At 45.0% G+C, this 20,395-nt stretch overlaps 1 protein-coding gene across 1 annotated transcript in view; it reads right to left on the reverse strand.

Moving 5' to 3' along the window:
* Positions 1-12,655, reverse strand: part of LOC103744786 (zinc finger protein 471) — a 22,591-nt gene extending 9,936 nt beyond the window's left edge. Inside the window, exons 1-4 of the mRNA XM_029570181.1 lie at positions 12,454-12,655; positions 12,068-12,162; positions 6,182-6,267; positions 2,960-3,086 (exon numbers count right to left, since the gene is read on the reverse strand). Coding sequence (XP_029426041.1) covers positions 2,960-3,086; positions 6,182-6,214 — 160 coding nt within the window. The 5' untranslated portion in view covers positions 6,215-6,267; positions 12,068-12,162; positions 12,454-12,655. The remainder of the gene's footprint in view (positions 1-2,959; positions 3,087-6,181; positions 6,268-12,067; positions 12,163-12,453) is intronic.
* Positions 12,656-20,395: the final 7,740 nt, after the last annotated feature.

Consider the following 20,395-nt stretch of genomic DNA (forward strand, 5'->3'; position numbering starts at 1 on the left):
CTCTGTGGACTGTCAGCCTCTTTCTTCAGCTATCCCTGTCATTGCTCAATGGGCCCATGAACAAAGTGACCATGGTGGCAGAGATGGAGGTTATGCATGGGCTCGACAGCATGGACTCCCACTCATGAAAGCTGACCTGGCTACAGCTGCTGCTGAGTGCCAGATCTGCCAACAGCAGAGACCAACACTGAGCCCCCGATATGGCACTATTCCCTGTGGTGACCAGCCTGCAACTTGGTGGCAGGTCGACTACATTGGGCCACTTCCACCTTGGAGGGGACAGTGTTTTGTCCTTACAGGAACAGATACTTATTCTGGTTATGGATTTGCCTTTCTTGCACATAATGCTTCTGCCAAAACTACCATCCAGGGACTTACAGAATGACTTATCCACCATCATGGTATTCCGTACAGCATCGCTTCTGACCAGGGAACTTATTTCACAGCGAAAGAAGTGCAACAGTGGGCCCATGGTCATGGAATCCACTGGTCTTACCATGTTCCCCACCATCCTGAAGCAGCCGGCTTGATAAAATGATGGAATTGCCTCTTAAAGACACAGTTACAGCACCAATTAGGTGGCAATAGCCTGGAGGGCTGGGGCAGGGTCCTCCAGAAGGCAGTGTATGCTTTGAATCAGCGTCCAATATATGGTACAGTGTCTCCTATAGCCAGGAAGGGGTGGAAGTGGGCATGATTCCACTCACTATCACCCCTTGTGACCCACTAGGAAAATTTTTGCTTCCTGGACCCTCAACTTTGCATTCTACTGGTTTGGATGTTTTGGTTCCAGAGGAGGGAGTGCTTCTGCCAGGAGAGACAACAAACATTCTGTTGAACTGGAAGCTAAGACTCCCCGCCTGACACTTTGGGCTTCTGATGCCCTTAAGTCAGCAGGCTAAGAAAGGAATAACAGTACTAGGAGGGGTGATTGACCCAGACTACCAGGGGGAAATTGGACTGGTTCTCCACAATGGAGGTAATAAAGATTATATCTGGAAGGTAGGAGATTCCTTAGGGTGACTTTTGGCGTTACCATGTCTTGTGATTGAGGTCAATGGGAAACTGCAACAACCCAATCCAGACAGGAGACAACAAATGGCCCAGACCCTTCAGGGATGAAAGTATGGGTTACTTCTCTAGGGGAAGAGCCAAAACCTGGAGAGGTGCTTGCTGATGGTGGAGGAAATACAGAATGGGTAGTAGAGGAAGGTAGTTAAAAATACCAACTTAGGCCATGTGACCAGTTGCAGAAACGTGGATTGTAATTGACATGAGTATTTTTGTCCTATTTAGTTAAGAATAGGCTTGTGCATGTATACACATATGTGAAGCAGATACTTGATTCTTTTTTGAATGTGTAATTGAGGTAAGTGTTAAGTGGTTAAGTGTTGTGAACCTATATGATTATATTGGGTTATGAGACACTAAATGACTAAGCATTCCTTGAAGACCTTATCACCCACTCTAAGATATAAAATGCACTGGTCATTGTATGATGGGATAATCATATCATGTTAGGTGAAATCATGACCTCAACATTGTTTTCATTTGAAAATTAAGCATGACATAGAGAGATGCTATTGGGTGTCAAGTTGACAAGGGGTGGACTTGTGACAGATAATCCTGGGTGTCAACTTGACTGGAACTGGGATTAAGTGAAATGAGGGAGATCTCCTTCTTGGTTGGATCATCTGAAGCAAGAAGACACACCCTAAATGTGGGTGTTACCTTCTGATGACAGCCCATATTAAAGGGCCTGGCAGAAAGGAGCTCTTGCTTTTTTGCCACTTGCCTTCTTGCTCACTGGTGAGCTCGTCTTGCTGCTGTGACCACCTTCTTCAGATTCCATCTGGGAGACTAGCAGCTCTCCCAGAATCCATTTGGGACTGCTGAAACATCCAGCCTCATGGACTGAGCGACTACGGATTCTCAGCCTCTCCAGTGTGGTGCAGCCATTGTTGGACTACTTGGACTCTATCCTGTGAGCTAAGCTGATAAATCTCTATACATGTATATTCATTCTACCGGTTCTGTTTCTTTGGAGAACCCTCATATATACTGGCAATACACTCACACACATAAAAAATAATGAAATATTTTATAAAGAAATATGCTTATAAAGAATTCACAAATGGGAGCTAGAGAGATGGCTCAGTGGTTAAGTGCTTGCCATACAAGCATGAGGACTTGAGTTTGAATCCCCTGAACCCATGTAAAGCTGAGTATAGTAGCAGGTCTGTAATCCCAGCACTTCTACACTGAAATGGGAGGCAGAGATAGGAGAATCCCCAGAAGCTAGAGGACCAGCTTGCGCAGTAGACAAATGCTATCTCTAACAAGGTGGAGGTGAGGACCGACACCCATGGTTGTCCTCTGATCAGCACACACAAACATGCATACACACACACAGACAGGCACATACAGTGGAATGCACAAGCACACACATAACCATACATGTATATGCACATACATCATATACATACACATACAAAGATTTTTTAAAAGAATATACAAAAGGGAAAGCTCAGAAGAAACCACAAAAAGAACCAAATTCTGCAACTGAAAATATAATATCTGAAGCTTTAAAGATTACTAAATATGCTTACACAGTCTTGACAAAGTTAATTTCTAATCAACAAAAATTAATCTGAAAACTAGAAACACGACTTCACAAAGTGAAGACATCATTTGAGGCACAATGTCAATGGATTTGGGTGCAACTGAAGTCCCAACGGAGATGAGAGATGAGAAAGAAATTCAAGGAAAAAATAGTCTAAAGCCTCCCAAATGTAGCTGAAGACATCGGCTTAAAGAAGCTCAACAGGGGTCTGGAGAGATGGCTCAGCAGTTAAGAGCACTGATTGACCTCCACACAGTAAGCGTAGCTTTAATAGTAAAAACGTGAAGGGTGCTTAAAAACAGATTTTGAACTATACACGGTGGGAAAGATCCTTACCCACAGAAACCAGGTTCCGATAGTTCTCCAACACTACAGTCCGGTATAAACTCCTCTGAGCAGGATTCAACCAGTTCCATTCCTCCTGGGAAAAGTCTATCATCACATCTTTGAATGTAACAGAGTCCTGAAATGATACAAATACATTACATTTTTTGTTACATTTGTATTATTTGGGGGCAGAGGGGCTCATGTGCAGGCCTGGAAGTCAAAGGAGGACTTTCAGGAATCAGTTCTCTACTTCAACCATGTGAGTCCGGAGGACTGAACTAAGGTGGTTAGACTTGACAGCAGGCACCTCTAATCCGTGATGCCATCTCACCAGCCCCACAAAAAGTTTTGACCAACAAATGCTCATATTCACACATAACTCCACATCAGGTGTGTCTCAATGTGAAAAGTAGTCTGTGGAAGAGCAAAAAATGTTTTTAAATTTTATTTTATTTTAAATTACGCAAATATGTTTGTATCTATGCAGGGGTACATGCACACGAGTGCAGGTACCCAAGGAGAACAGAAGACAGACGGCGACAGATCCCCTGGAACTGGAGTTATAGGCAGTTGTGAGCTTCCATGGGAGCTCCCATGCTGGGAACGAAACTCAGGTCCTCTGGAAAAGCAGCCAGTGCTCTTAACTGCTGAGCCATCTCTCCAGCCCCAATGAGGGGAAAAATCTTAAACACAAGCTGTAACACAAAATAATACTTAAAATGTATTGACAGATATTCTGAGTGATGGGGTAAGACATGGAGAAAGGTGCAGGAGGAATTCATTAAATGAGACCCTCTACTTTCATGTATGTTTGAAATTTTCCCTTAAAAAATGTGACAAAATTTCAATATCATTCTGGCATAAAGTCAATCATCAATATAAATAATATAGAACATATAGCTACTTTCATACATGTTTGAAATTTTCCCTTAAAAATGTGACAAAATTTCAATACCATTCTGGCATAAAGTAAGTCAAACATCAATATAAATAATATATAACATAAAGCACTTGATTTTTGGGGGGGGATATTTTTGAGACAGGGTCTCCCTGTAGCCCCAGCTGTCCTGGAACTCACTATGTAGACCAGGCTGGCCTTAGATCTGCCTGTCTCTGCCTCCCAAGTGCTGGGATTAAAGGCGTACGCCACCACGCTCAGCAACACTTGATTTTTTAAAAATTTGTATGCATAGTAAAACAAATACATAAAGAAAACAAATACATAAAAATTGACTAGACTTAACCCATTAGGAATAGATATATTTAGGAGACAAATTAGGGCCATATGAAATTGAAAATTTTCAACATCAGAAAGCTTCACCTAACTTACAGTTAACTTTACTACCACTAAAATTTTTTAAATTTATTTTTATTATGTGTATGAGTGCTTTGCCTGCACGTATATAAGAGTACCACATAAATATAATGCAAAGAGTTCTATTCTAGTTGCTTCCTATTGATGTAAACCAAAACCATTGACCAAAACCAACTTGGGGAGTAAAGGGCTTATTTTATCTTATATCTTCCAGGTCTCAGTTTATCACTGAGGGAAGTCACAGCAGGAACTCAGGGCAGGAACCTGGAGCAAAGACCATGGAAGAATGCTGCTTCCTGGCCTGTGCTCAGCCTGCTTCCTTATACAACACAGGACCACCTGCCCAGGGTTGGCATTGCCCACAGTGGGCTGGGCCCTTCCACATCACTCAACAATCAAGAAATGCCCTAAAGACATGGCCACAGGCCTGGCCAATGGAGGACATTCCTTAGCTGAGGTTCCCTCCACTCAGGTATGTCAAGTTGACAACCGAAGCCTTACAGCACAAGGTCAGAAGAGGGCTTTGGATACCCTGGAACTGGAGTTATGGATGGTTGTTAGCTACCATGTGGGTGCTAGGAACCAAACCCAGGTCCTCTGCAAGAGCAGCCAGTGCTGTTAACTGCTGAGCCATCTCTCCAGCCCCACTACCAAATTTAAAAAATTTTTAAAACATGGTCTCCCTGTAGCCCCAGCTGACCTTGAACTCACTATGTAGACCAGGCTGACCTTTATCTCACAGAGATCCCCCTGCTTCTGCCTCCCAAGTACTGGGATTAAGGAGTGTGACACCATACCTGGCCCATTACAACTTTTTTGATGTAAGTGTTAAATATATGCTGAAATGAATCAAATACTAGGTAAACAAATCCTTACCAAATTTTAAACTCTGAAGAGTATTTTAAATATACCTATTTAATTCAGTGCAACTAAAAGCTATGAAAGGATGAATATACCATGCACTATTTGAAAATTGAGGTTGACACAGAATCAGAAAAAAATAAAATCAGGAAACATGTGAAAACAGCTCTTGGAGAGGATATAGAAAAATGAGACTCATATGTTATAGCTGAGAAGTTAATATGCTGCAGCCACTGTGGAAATCAGCTGGGCAGATTCCTTACAAATTAAATATTGGGGGCTGGAGAGATGGCCCAGCAGTTAGAGCACTGGCTGCTCTTGCAGAGGACCAGGTTCAATCCCAACAACCCACATGATGGCTAACAACTGTCTGTAATTCCAGTTCCAGGGGATCTGAGACCTTCTTCTGACCACTGCTGCAGGCATTGCACGATGTGGGTGCATGTACACACAGGCAGGCAATACACTTATACACGTAAAATAATAAAATATTTTTTTAAGAAAAGAAAGAAATGGTCCCTGATGTCATCTATTTATAGAATAGGGCCCTGCATGTCATCTAACTTGACACCCAATCCACTAGTACTGAGATATCTCTGTTTTATATAATAGAAAACAAGACTTCTCAGAAGAGTCAACATTGATTTAAAAATGTGTACACAAGGCACAGTGGTTCACACATGCAATCACAGTACTCTGGAGGCAGGAGGATTGTCACGAGTCTGAGGCCAGCCTGGGCTACATAGGGAGACTCTTATTTCCCATTCAGGTACCAACCAGGCCCCACACTCCTTAGCTTCTGGTAGCAGATGATATCAGGCACATTCAGGGTGATTTGGCCATAAACTGCATTTGAGGTGAGAAGAAGAAGGTTCAGAGTGGGCTCTCTGCCTCATCACGCCTATTACTCACCCACTAGGCAATGACTGCTGAGGACACTGTCCTGCAGGAACCAGGCCCAGGGGCACATTAAGAATCAGAATTGTCAAGAGAAGCATTACTGGGTGCTAATCAGCAAGTCTGTCTTTCACAGAAGAAACGATACAGAAACTAACCTGGATGGTGGCCTTCACTAGTTCAACGGTCATGTTTGCCTCCTCCTGGTTTCTGTCTTGCAGAACAGTGTCTTGGGAATTCCAGACTAGAAAAAGAGAAAGGGCAGTGAAAGTCAAGGTCTTCCCTGAACCCTCAGCATCACCTACCTACACCGTCTTCCCTGGCTCCTCCCACCTTTAATTAGTTCTGTAGCTATGCACTGGTGGCAGCAGGCAAGCTGCTTAGTTCCACTGTGCTCGTGACTGGACTTGGAATCACCTAGGAGACACATACCAGGCCTTTCTATAAGAGCATTTCTAGACAGGTTTAAGAGACCAAGCAAGACCCACCGTGAGTAAAGGTAAAGACAGAATTATTTTGAGGTGCCTGTTCCATGATTTGACAGTCTAGTTTGAAATCCCACTCCTTAATGCCACCAGAGGCCAGAGTTACTGTTTTCCACCATCCCAATCTCCAGGCTTGACTCTCTTCTCACTCTAGAACGATGGAGCCTTTGGCACTCAACTCGGCCACGTTGTCACCTCTGTCCTGGTTCAATCATTTCTCTTCCTTTCTGACCCAGATTAGAGGGTTTCCCCTACTCCAGTCAGCTCAGCTCTGCTCAGCTCAGCTGTTGCTTCTTCCTAGAAAGCTTGGTAAAAGTCTGGGACTGTTACCTCAACAGTACACAGTCCCAGACACATAAAGAACCTATTACTAACAAGACATGATGGTGTACACCTGTAATCCCAACATGCAGGAGGCCAACAGGCAGGAGGATTTCCAGGAATTCAAAGCTAGCCTGGGCTACACAGTGAAGTCAAGGCCAGCCAGGGCTTTATAGTGAGATCCTGACTCAAAAACAAAAACAAAAAAATCTCTCAGAGATAGAGCTCAATGGGTGAAGGCACCTACCACCAAGCCTGAGGATCTGAGTTCAATCTCCAGGACCCACATGGTGGAAGGACAGAACTGACTCCTGAAAGTTGTCCTCTGACCTCCACATAGATGCCATGGTATGTACATGTACATTACACACACACATACACACACACACACACACACACACACACACACACACACCCCTCACAAAATAAATAAAAATGAAACAATTTTTAAAATCAAATTCTGCGTTAGAGAAATGGCTCAGTAATTAAAAGCACTTGTAGTTGTTGCCAGAGACCCAGTTCAGATCCCAGCACCCATGTCAGTTGGCTCACAACTGCCTGTAACTCCACCAGGAGATCCAATGCCCTCTTCTGGCTCCCTAGGGCACCAACATACATGAGTACATACTCACATACAGACACATAAGTAAAAAATAAAATATTTTTTTAAAAGAATGGGACTCAGGGCTGGAGAGATGGCTCAGCAGTTAAGAGCACTATCTGCCCACAGTCCTTGATTGCCTCCCAGAACTTGATGGCAAGACCCTCTTGCTGAAGACAGGACATTCTTTGGACACAGGGTTTGGAGCAATGGAGCTGGAGCTGCCCTAGAAGCCACCTCCCCTGAAGGCTAGCTCTTATAGCTTTGGAGAGCACTACACAAAGCTGGTAAAGGAGAACATAAATCCATAGTTCAACCCTAGCCTCAAGGTCTAAAAACCACATCGATGACCAGTACAGCAAATGACACTGGTATAGTAGTGGGACTTTTATCTTGGGGGTAATCAAAGGCTACCTAATTGGACTTAAAGCCAGTTCAATGAGAGGAAACTCGTGTGTGGTACTGTAAGCCTAGGCAAATACAGATAGCTGGAGAGGTTACAGATCTTACAGAAACCCCAAGGCTCTCATATCCCTAGGCAAATGTAATTTCTTACTATGTGCAAAATATGGATCCTTAAATTTACAAAGTATCCCAGTCACCACCCATCAAAGTAGCTTCTTCTTCAACAGACAGAGATTATTAGAGTTACACTACTGGTCACACAATGTGGCCCACGCGTAAGTGGCACATCTAGGATACAACCTCTACACCTAAGACTCACAGAACATAGAACAAGGCATGAAGAGAACACTAATGCATCTTTCAGTTCTCATCAATGAAGCTCCCTTATGCAACAGAGGGCCAGCAACACAAAAGGCCACAAAAAGCCAAAACGCAGAGAATAAGAGTCTGCAGTGTGTGGGTCCTTAGACAGGACTCCTACATTGAGGTCCACCCACCCAGGGTTCAGGGACCATGGCGGAAGAGGGAACCAGGGTGGAAAGATTATAAGAGTCAGGGAAGAAGTGCATGACCATACAGAAATGATCCTACAGGTGCCTGGGACCCTTCTCACACAAACCTACAACAATAGTGTCAGCAGGCACAAGACTCATGCAAACTTAAGCAGACAAAAACCCAGCACAGAGCTGTGGAAACAGCAAGTCCCACTCTTAGTTGAAGAATTATTGACAGCTGATTACTGGCTGGGTGAGGAAGAGCTGATCTTAAAGAGAGAGACTCTAAATAGGCTGACTAGATCCCAGTGGATGAACTTGCACTGAGGGACATCCTGGGACTCTAACTTTACATAATAGGTCTTAACACAAATGATAGAATGTAAGAACTCTGGGGGGGGGGTGTGCAGCTATGGGAGGTGCCAAAGGGGAGGGGGTATAAAGATGATTTTCTGCATGAAATACACAAAAATTTAATATTTTTTTTAAAAAAGAAAACCAAAAAGCACTGTCTGCTCTTGCAGAGGACCTGGGTTCGATTCTCAGCACCCACATGACAGCTAACAACCATCCTTAACTCCAGTACCAGAAGAATTCAATACCCTCTTCTGACCTCCATGGGCACTGCATGACACAGGTGCACTTATACACATACATGCAGGCAATACACTCATACACGTAAGATAATTAATAATAATAATAATAATAATAATAATAATAAATAATACATAAAAAATTTTTTGGTCTTTTTGAGACAGGGTCTCCCTGTAGCCCAAGCTGTCCTGGAACTCACTATGTAGACCAGGATAGCCTTGAACTCACAGAGATCCGCCTGCCTCTGCCTCCCGAGTGCTGGGACTACAGGCATGCCCGGCTTATTTTTTAAAAAAGAATGGGACTAAAAGATTGAATTTACAAAAAAATGCTATTAATCCTTAGTCATTCTATGCACACTGGGTGACAGTTTCAATAATAAAAAGTGATAATGCAAATACTAACCCAAGATTTCACATACTTTCTAATCTCACGAGAGACATGATCACAAGCATCATACACACCATGATCTCAGAGAGGCCTTGGATAGCAGGGTTCACAAACACCTTCATAGACACCCCAGTCTTATCCTGTGTCCCGCACACCAACAGCCACAGCCTCTTGTCTTGGATCCACTCATATGCCCATGTTCCGCAACCTCACTAGTAGCTAACAACTGTCCGTAACTCCAGTTCCAGGGAATCCGATGCCTTCTTCAGATATCTGTGGGCATCACATAACATGGGCACACTTATACATATGCAGGAGATACACTCATACACATAAAATAAAAAATAGTATTTTTAAAAAGCAAAAATAAATAAAAATATTTTAAACCCCAAATAAATAATAACACAAAAACATGATGGTCTTTCCCGTCCACACACCTACACCCACAATGGAATCTTGCAGAGATGCACTCAAAGCTCATTCCCTCCCGCTTCTGTCTCAGATGCATTCATACACATACCCTGGTAACTCGCAGTCTAATGACATTCTCACAAAACACACGCTGGTATCTTTCACTCCAGGTATGAAAATACAGTCTTTCACAGCCCAATTTCTTGCTTACACACACACACGCACACACGCACGCACACACACACGCATGCACGCACCATGACCAATCAGTCCCATTTAACCTCTGTATGCTGCACATCCCTTTATTGTTACATAAACTTTTTTTTTAAAATATTTTATTATTGGGGCTGGAGAGATGGCTCAGCGGTTAAGAACACTGGTTGATATTTAAAAAATAAAATGAAGATAAAATAAAAATAATTTAAAAAATATTTTATTATTTTTATTTTATGTGTATGAGCATATTGCCTGCATGTAGGTAAATGCACCTGTGTCATGCAATGCCCACGGAGGACAGAAGAGGCTGTCGGATTCCCTGGAACTGGAGTTACAGACAGTTGTTAGCTGCCATGTGGGTGCTGGGAACTGATCCTGGGTCCTCTACAAGAGTAGCTAGTGCATTTAACCACTGAGCCATCTCTCCAGTCCCGTATAAACTTTTTTCTCTGGAGACATAACAACCATCTACTCACTTCAGAGAGGGATGGCAATGACAGACCAAAGTGATGAGTCCACAAAAAAAATCCAACTTGGGATATATTGGGCTAACTTCCACAGCATAAATGAGGAGCATGGGTGATCCCCAAACTGCTGCATGACTCAAAGTCTCACCCCATCATGGATGACAACCTCATGGAAGCTGCATCATGGAGTGCCCCTTTCAGTTAACCTTTTACTTCCTGTGTACACTAACACCTCCCAAAAGCACCTGCATTGGGGTTGTGGGAGTGCTATGAGGGGACTGAGTGGAATCCCAGAGAAGGGTCCAGTGACTCCCCTCCCTCTCCGCTCCCTCTCCTCCTAGGAAATGTTAAAAGCGCCATTACCGCTGCCAGAGGCCTAGCTATCTCTGTATTGCTTGACTCAATTAGTTGTCATGGCAACAGGACTAAGGTAATGTCACTCCAGCACATCAATGAGATGATCATGATAAAGGAAGAAAGCCATAGTACAACACTCGCACATACCCTAGGCTCACACCTATTTTTTCTTTCTCTCTCTCTCCCCCCCCCCTCCAGAGGAACACAAATTCAGATTTTTCTCCTCATAACACAGAACACTTTTACAGCAAATTGGTGGGAGTTCTCCCAAACACCAAACAAACCATCTGGGGATTTTACTCAATTCTGACAGCATCATGTCAGACCCCACAGGCTGAAGACCTCTAAGTGCACCTGTGTGGGGAAATGCCCACAGAGCTCAGAAGAAGGCGTCAGATCCCCTGGAACTGGAGTTATGGATGGTTGTAAACTGCCATGTGGGTGCTGGAAATCGAAGCCGAGTCCTCTGCAAGAGCAGCCAATGCTCTTAACTGCTGAGCCATCTCTCCAGCCCTAGATCAGGGTTTTCTATGAGCCCTCCTGCTGTTCAATTAATTTACTTGAGTGCATCAAAGCATACAGGAAAACAGTTGTTTATAAAGAATTTGAATATATAGCATATATATACATATATATATGTATATGTCTTTTTGAGACAGTGTCTCCCTGGAGCCCCAGCTGGCCTGGAACTCACTATGTAGACCAGCCTAGCCTTGAACTCACAGAGATCCGCCTGCCTCCGCTGGGACTAAAAGTGTGAACCACCATGCCTGGCTGTTTATAAGGAATATTTTAAAGATAAAAGCTGAGGAGTCGGAGATATGGCTCTGTGGGTAAAGAGCTTTCCAGTCAAAACTGAGGCCCTTAGTTCCATCCCCAGAACCCACATAAAAACTGAAGAAGAGAGGACACAGCTGTCCTCTGACCTACACATGTGCACCATGACATGTGCATGTCCACACATCATACACAACAGTTTTTTTTTTTTTGGTAAGGTATGCACTGAGCAAAGTTATGTGATGAGGGGTGTGCTGCCCTCTAGGAACCTCCACACATTCTGCGATCAGAAAGCTCTCTGAACGCTTTCCTTCTGAGCCTTTGTGTACATTTCACAGGCATGAAATGTCATTTTTTCTCGGTGTGCTGGCACTCACCTGTAATCCCAGAACTTGGGGTGCTGAGGCAGGAGGGCTGGAGTTGAAAGTCATCCTCTGCTTACAGAGTGCATTTGAGGACAGCCTGGGGTCCATGATAGTCTGTCTCAAACGACAACAAAAGCATTGGCCACTAGTGATGGACTTACCCTTCTGTCTACTTGGAGTATGGTGTTGAAAATCCTGCTCCCTCTACTCTTGGAGTCTGCTGTGATCAGCCCGGATCCTGAAGCGACCCTCGAGCCTGCCAGCCATCAATCAGAGGTCAACAAGACATCGCTACGTGGGAGATCCCAAGTAGTTTATAGCTGTGCTGGAGACCGCGCAGACACACGCCTAGCATGTTCCACAAGCAGCTCACACACGCCCCGTCTCTCAGTGTCGTCCTCTCTCCCACATCCACACGAGGTACACAATGGCAAACTCACAGCCCAGTTCGTTCACATACACCCCGGCCTGGCACATCCAGCTCAGACCTGCTGCAGACCCTGTGGTCTGCTCGCCCACCTCAGATCCCAAGCATCTGCCCGCCTACCTCAGGACGCGCCGCGCCGGCGTCTGGGAACGCGGGGACGACGAGGACCGATCTGTACGCGGCGCTCGGGCTCCGACTCCGCAATAAACCCCGCTACTCACTCTCAGGCTCCCTAACCAGGACGCTGTCAACCGCTGGACAACGGACCTAACCACGGAGCTTCCAGTGCGCAGGCGCAGCCGCTCCCGAGGACGGCAGGGAAGGGGCGGGGTCCGATGGGAGGCGGGGCTTAATGGAAAGGGGCGTTCTGGGCGGATTTCGAGATGGAGGACGGAGGTTGGCAGAAGCGTTCTCGGCGGAGGCAGAGCGGAGGGCGGGACTCAGCGGAGAGGGGCGTTGTCAGCGGAGTCCGAACAGAGGGCGGGGCTTAGCGGAGAGGGGCGTTCCCAGGGGGAGTCCAATGGGAGGTCGGGGCTTAGCAGAGAAGGACGTTCCCAGAGGAGTCTGAGGGAGATCTGGGCTTAGCTGAAAGGGGCGTTCTCAGCGGAGTCCGAGGGGAGGGCGGGGCTCAGCGGAGAGGGGCCTTCTCAGCGGAGTCCGAGCGGAGGGCGGGGCTCAGCGGAGAGGGGCCTTCTCAGCGGAGTCCGAGCGGAGGGCGGGACTTAGCGGAGAGGGGCGTTCCCAGTCGAGGCCGAGGGGAGGGCGGGGCTTAGAGGAGAGGGGCGGTCTCAGCGGAGTCCGGGCGGAGGGCAGGGCTTAGTGGAGAGGGGCGTTCCCAGCGGAGTCCGAGCGGAGGGCGGGGCTTAGCGGAAAGGGGCGTTCCCAGCGGAATCTGAGGGAGGGCGGGACTTAGCGGAGAGGGGCGGTCCCAGCGGAGTCCGAGCGGAGGGCGGGGCTTAGCGGAGAGGGGCGTTCCCAGCGGAGGGTGTGGCCTAGAGGAGAGGGGCGTTCCGAGCGGAGTCCGAGCGGAGGGCGGGGCCTAGTGGAGGGGGCGTTCCCAGAGGAGTCCGAGGAGAGGAGGGGGCTTGGTGGGAAGCCTCCTGCTTGGCGCCCCATAGCAGTTACAGAAGGGATGATCACATTGGAGACTGCCAGATTGTGCGATTGTGCTGGAGGGCGTGTGCACCGGAGCTTGGATGTGCTTTCCTCCCCCCACTTTCCTGCCTGGAGACCAGAAGCACCCTTAGTTACGATTCCCAGCAACTGCCGAGGCGCGCCCAACTCGTGTGCGGCTTTGTGACGTAGTCTGTACCCCTGTGACCTCACCGAGCGCGGTCCTTGGTACCACTCCACGGGGCCATGGACATTGGCGATGATGGTTCTGCAGCCCAGACTGGCCTCGGAACTGACTCTGTAGCCGAGGATGACTTTGAATTCCTGATTTTCCTGCATCTACCTCCCAGATACCACCGTGCCTGGCTGGAGAATTTGATCTTTGCGGCTTAAGCCTTGCCATAGTAAGATCAGCGACCATTCCTCGTCTCTCTCACCCTGTTGATCACCTCTGTGACTTCAGCAAATTAACGTATTTCACCTGCAAAACGAGAAGGTCATTATTAGTGTTGAGAAGCTGAGAATAAGACGTCGTAGCAACCAGAATATAAGAGTCAGGCCCTGGTCCGCCCTTTTCCAGAGTGGAAATTACCACTGCTTTGAAAGTCCAAGAAAACTACCATCAGTACTTGCGTCGAAAGTTGAAACAAACAGAAGGTCACTTGGAGGGATACGCACAGAAGATATCCACTATCTTCTCTTTCAATTTTGGCACCACCTGGAGATGTAGGGCTGGGTCCCAAAACTTCCTACTATTGGTTATGGAAATCCAAAACTGCAAGTCGTCTTTCCTGTGCTTCTAAACCAGGGTGAGATCTCAAGGAAACATACTTTCTGGTTTATTATAAGTGAAAATAAAGGACACAGAGGAACAGATGGGTGAAGATATTTAAGGCCAAGTCTGGAAGGACCCTCAGCTTAGGGGCTTCCAGGCCACAGAGCAGCCGTGTAACAACAGCACTGTCTTGTTGGCCTTCCTGAAAGCCCCTGGAAGTCAGGTGAGGTTGTTTTTGGTGGGGTGGGGGGTGGTGGAATTAGATACACATGATTGATTAAATTATTGGCCACTAGTGATCAATTTTATCTTTCATGCCTGAGATAAAGAATTGCAACCATCTTGGCACTTGGTTCCTCTAGCTAGTATGCTGTGTTCCTGTAAAGACCTTAGAAGATCATGTTTATGTTCGGTGTAGTGGCTTGTTCCTGTAATCTCAGTACTCTGAAGGCCAAGGCAAAAGAACTGACAGGATTTCCAGGCCAGCCTTGGCTTGATAGTGAGTTCCAGGCCAGCCTTAGCTAGAGCAAGACCCCCCACTTCAAACACATTTTTAGAAAATTAGAGCTGCAGAAATGAAGAAAAAGAAATTTGAAAAAAAATTAAGTACCTCATTAACAAACTTGTGAGTTTGAGGCCAGCCTGGTCTATATAGTGAGTTCCAGACTAGCCAGGGTTACATAGTAAAACTCTGCCTCAAAAGGGAGAGAGTTTGTTATAAATAACAAAGACCATCTTTTAAAATACCTTCATTTTTCCAGAGACATGTTGAAAGAGTAGATGATAAAGAACATATTACAGATGGCCAGATGTGGTAGTGCACACCTTTAATTCCAGCATTTGGGAGGCAAAAGCAGGTGGATCTCTGTGGGCTCAAAGCCAGCCTAGTCCAGGCCAAAAAGAGGTACATAGTGAGACCTAGTTAAAAAAAAAAAACCCACACATAAAACAAAAAATCACAGTCACCACGATCAGAATATATGATAGATGAATAGACAGGTATACATGAAGTAATGATATATGGAAATAGAGATCATAGATGAATGATTGATAAATACATAGAAATAGGTAGGTAGATGGATGTATGGATGAATGGATGGATGGATAGATAGATATAGAGGATAGATGATAGATAGATAGATAGATAGATAGATAGATAGATAGATAGATAGATAGATAGATAAAGGTTAGAGGATAGATAGATGATAGAGGATAGATAAATGATAGAGGATAGAGGATAGATAGATGACAGATAGATGATAGAGGATAAAGGATAGATGATAGATAGATAGATAGATAGATAGATAGATAGATAGAGGATAGATAGAGGATAGATAGAGGATAGATGACAGATAGATGATAGAGGATATAGGATAGATGATAGATGATAGATATAGGATAGATCAATGATAGATGATAGAGGATAGACAGATGACAGGTAGATGACAGTCTTCCTCTCTGGTCCCACCATCTAGACATCTCTCCTCTTCCTGCACTTGTTTCAACTTTTCTAGACAGTGGATAGGATGGGCCAATCTCTAACTGCTATAATCCAAGACATACACATTAAACTCTTTGGGTCTGGGTTCTTACAAGGGTGGGATATGTGTGCATGTGATAGAATTCAACTGATCAACTGATACATTTAAACTGTGTCTTGTCAAGCCAGGTGTGGTGGCACACTCATTTAGTCCCAGCACTCAAGAGGCAGAGGCAGGTGGATCTTTGTGAGTTCAAGGCCAGCCTGGACTACATAGTGAGTTCCAGGAGAACTGGCGCTACAGGGAGACCCTGTCTCAAAAAGACCAAAAAAATAAAAAATAAAAGATAATAAACTGTGGAAAGGAAAAAGCTAAAGTGAGTTTCATTCAGTGTCTAGTGACACTGCAGAGGTAGCTCACTGGTAAAGCACATGAAAGAGGTAAGGCCATGGGTTGGTTCCAGGGAGGAAAAATAAAATCAGGGTGGTTGCTTGCCTGTAATTACAGCCTGAGCTACATAGTGAAACCCTGTCTCAACAAAATAACAAAATATCTAATGAAATTGATTATATTTTTCTTTTGTAAATATAAATATGTCCACAAAGGATCAGAAGATATTGACCCAATCAAATAATCCTTTCCATCAAAGCACCAGTTAGAGCCAACTGCTCCAGGATGGTCTTGCAGTACAGCAGTGCCACCTGCTGGACAGAGTGTTCAAGTGCATTTATTTATGCTGCCCAGGCTGGAATTCCTAGGCTCCAGAGATGCTCCTGTTTCAGTCTTCCAAGTTACTGGGCTACACACTACCACACCTGGCCACCCTATTTCCAAAACGAGCCAGTTTGGGGACTACTGTTGAGATGTTGCTCCTTTAACCCAAACCCTTCTCCCGTGCTTTCCATAGTCTGGAGCAAGTCCCCCAGACTTAATGCCTTGTAAACAAGGGAATCCCTCACCAGTCATAACATGTTCAGGTATTCAGTAGGCCTGGCTCCCAGACTAATCCTAATTTTAATGGAAGACAGGACAAATTTGCTCTTCTCTTGGCATCCTAATAACCCACCAGCTCGATGGGATTTTGACTCACAGAGGTCCCCAAAGTGACTGGGTCCAAGTCACTGATGATCTGAGAGCAGGTAGGGTCAGCTGGATGGTGGTGGCTGCCTAGGCTCAACCAGAGTTCTCAAGATGGGCTGCAGTGAGGCTGCACACCATTTTCTTTTTAATGTGTTTTGCTTATGTATGTAAGTGCACTCACGCATGAAATGCCTGTGGAAGCCAGAAGAGGGTGTCAGATCCCCTGCAACTGAAGCTATAGATGGTTGTTGGCCTCCATGTGGGTGCTGGGAACCAAACTCAGGTCCTATACAAGAGCAGCCAGTGCTCTTAACCACAGAACCATCATCCCTCCAGCCCCAAGGCTGCACAATCCACTGTTAGAGGTCCACCTTGGATCTTGGATATTAGACTTTTCTTTGAAGCATCATAAACTTAGAAACAAGCTGAATGTTCAGCAAGAAACAGAGATAGCCACTTCTGTTTTTTCACAAGGTGGCTACGCTACAGTAAAGGCAAACTTCATTGATGTATCAACATACATCTTTTATTTTAAAAAATCAGTGAAGAGACAAGTCAGAAAAAAAATTGCAGTTATTCCCTTGTTGAAATCCAAAACCAGGACAAAGTAGACCTGTCATTTAGGAGTGTGATACAGTCAAAACAGTAAGAGCCAAAGAAGTAATGTAACTTCACCAACTGGCTACCTGAGATACCAAGGGCAACAAGGAGACAGCATTTCAAGGACACTGTGCCGATTCTCTGGAACTGGCAACACACTCCGTCATAGGCTGGTTGGTAAGCTAATGATTATTATTCCCCTATGAACTTGCACTTAAAAATGCATTTATATTCATTTAACAGAGATTTGCAGAGGATAAAAATCAGAGCTTAGGAACATGTATCTCTTTGCCTGGTGATGTTCATCAGTCACAAATCCTTCTGGTCCTGTTCACAGGCCATAAACACAGTGGTAAGATCTTACAAAGACAACAAAACTATAGGAATCAAGGGAGAAACTCAGGTAAGGATATTGTGGTCAGATAACTCAGAGCTAGGTTTGGGACCATGCTGAATATCACTTAAGGGATGAAGTAGTAGCTGTTTATTCCTTCACACTGTGCACCATCAAAGGCCCTCCAATGTGAGATTTCTACTCTGTCCTCATAGGAGAGCATGTCTCTTGTGTTAGGACACAAGCTATGAAATCTTTCCTCCTATTCGTTGGTAGTTCCTGGCACATGCATCATAATCTTGGCTTTGGGACATTAAATGTGAGGTGACAGACTGTGGGCCGATAATGTTTCAAAGCAGGGTAGTTTAAGAACTCATGAGGGCTGGGATATGTTTAGTTGGTACAGTGCTTGCCTAGTGTCCATGGAGCCCTAGGTTTGATAACCAGCACCACATAAACCTGATGTGGTAGCACACACTCATGAAGCACTCAGATGGAGACAGGAGGACCAAGAGTTCAAGGTTATCCTTGGCTACATAGTGATCTTGAGACCAATTTGGGATACATGAGATCCTTTCTCAAGAGTGATCAGAGTTGTTCAGAAACTGTAGGTTTAACATAATGCGCACTGTGCCGGCAAGATGGTTCCGAAAGTAAAGGCACTTGTTGCTAAGCCTATTGACCTAAGTAAGCTGAACCCCCAGAACCCCCAGGGTAGAGAGCATTGACTCCCAAAGGTTGTCTTCTGACCTCCACAAGTGCCCACACACAACACACACAATATAAACAATCCAGGTGTGGTAGCCCACTTTTAATCCCAGTACTCAGGAGGCAGAGGCAGTTGGATCTCTGTTGAGTTTAAGGCCAGCCTGATCTACGCAGGGAGTTCCAAGCCAGCCAGGGCTACACACAGTGAGACCATATCTCAAAAATAAGATAATGTACTTTTTTTAAAAAAGATAATACATCTTGGGGCTGGAGAGATGGCTCAGTGGTTAAGAGCACTGGCTGCTCTTGCAGAGGACAAGGTGGCTAATAGCCATCTGAAATTCCAGTTCCAGGGGATAGGACGCCCTATCCTGGCCTCTCCACAGTCACTGCATGCACAGGTGCAGTTAAATACATGCAGGTAGAACACTCACACATAAAATAAAAATACACCTGGTCAAGTATAGTGGTGCACGTGTTTAATTCCAGCACTCAGGAGGCAAGGGCAGGAGGATCCCTGTGAGATTGAGGCCAGCCTGGTCTAAATAGTGAGTTTCAGGTATGCTAGAGCTACAGGGAGACACTGCTCAAAACATATATATATATGTTATATATGTACATGTGTGTAATACACACCTGCATGTATGCATTAATATGAATTTGGGTTTCTGTTTGGTTGCCTGTGAGAATGTGACTTTGCCCCATTTCTAAATACAGTAACTATTTTATAACACACAGTTGGGAAGTTTAACTGATGGAAACCTTAAAACATGACACTCAAATTAAACTCAGAATTATTATAAAGGATAATTCATTATCAGCTTAAACTATAAAGATATGCAGATTTTGCCAGGCAAAGTGGCGCATGCCTTTAATCCCAGCACTTGGGAGGCAGAGCCAGGTGGATCTTTGTGAGTTCAAGGCCAGCCTGATCTACATAGTGATTTCCAGGCCAGGCTACAGGGAGACCCTGTCTCAAATAGGCAAAAAAAAAAAAAAGTATGTGGATTTAAAACAATGTTCTATGAGCTGTCTTGGCTCTGTGGTAAACACAGCTCTCCTATCCTGAAGCACTGACTTAACAGTGAGCTATCCTGACCACCCTGACCTGCACAGGAGGATATCTCCAGGTTCTAATGCTGCCAATAACTGGGAGTGGCTGCTGCGTAAGCACCAAAAACCTACCTGGTACCAGGGTCAAAAGACGACCAAAACCAATTTAATCTTGTAGAAGTTAATACCCAAATTTAGACTGTTCCTGAATTAGGAATAATTGAGGTTAATGTAAGAAGCAAGCAAAAAATAGGAAGACCTATTTTCGGTTTGTGAGTCAAAAAAAATATGCTGTCTATTCAGAGTATTTGTTTTCTGAGACAGTGTCTTTGTAGCCCTAGCTGACCTGGATCTTGCTATGTAGCTTAGGCTGGCCTTAAAGTTAGATCTGCCTGCCTCCGCCTCCTGAGTGCTGGGATAAAAGGAGTGGGCCACCACAACTGGTACCAGAATATGAAAAAGTTTTGAACTAGAAACAGAACAGATACAGTGGCACACACCTGTAATCCCAGTACTGGAGAGGCTGAGGCAGGAGGATTGCCCTAAGCTGAAGGCCAGCCAGGGATATAGAAATATTTCCTTGGGCTACAAAAGGACCTGAGACTATTACTTGACATTTTGTCTCTTTTAAGTTCTTTCTCTACTGTCGAGGTGTTTGGGAGTCTTAATTCTTTTTTTGTAAGACAGGGTCTAATGTGTAGCCCAGACTGGCCTTCAGTTTATGGCAATACTCCTGCCTTAGCTTCCCAAGAGCTGAGATCACAAGCATGCATCACCACATGTGACTGTTCATCATCTTGAATATGTTTAGTGTGTTTGAGTAGTCTTTCAGGTTTTTATATACATGCATGCATTTAAAAATAAAAAACAGCCAGGCATGGTGGCACATGCCTTTAATCCCAGCACTCAGGAGGCAGA

The sequence above is a fragment of the Nannospalax galili genome, unplaced genomic scaffold (assembly GCF_000622305.1).
Source record: "Nannospalax galili isolate Female #2095 unplaced genomic scaffold, S.galili_v1.0 scaffold842, whole genome shotgun sequence".
Classification (NCBI taxonomy): Eukaryota; Metazoa; Chordata; class Mammalia; order Rodentia; family Spalacidae; genus Nannospalax; species Nannospalax galili.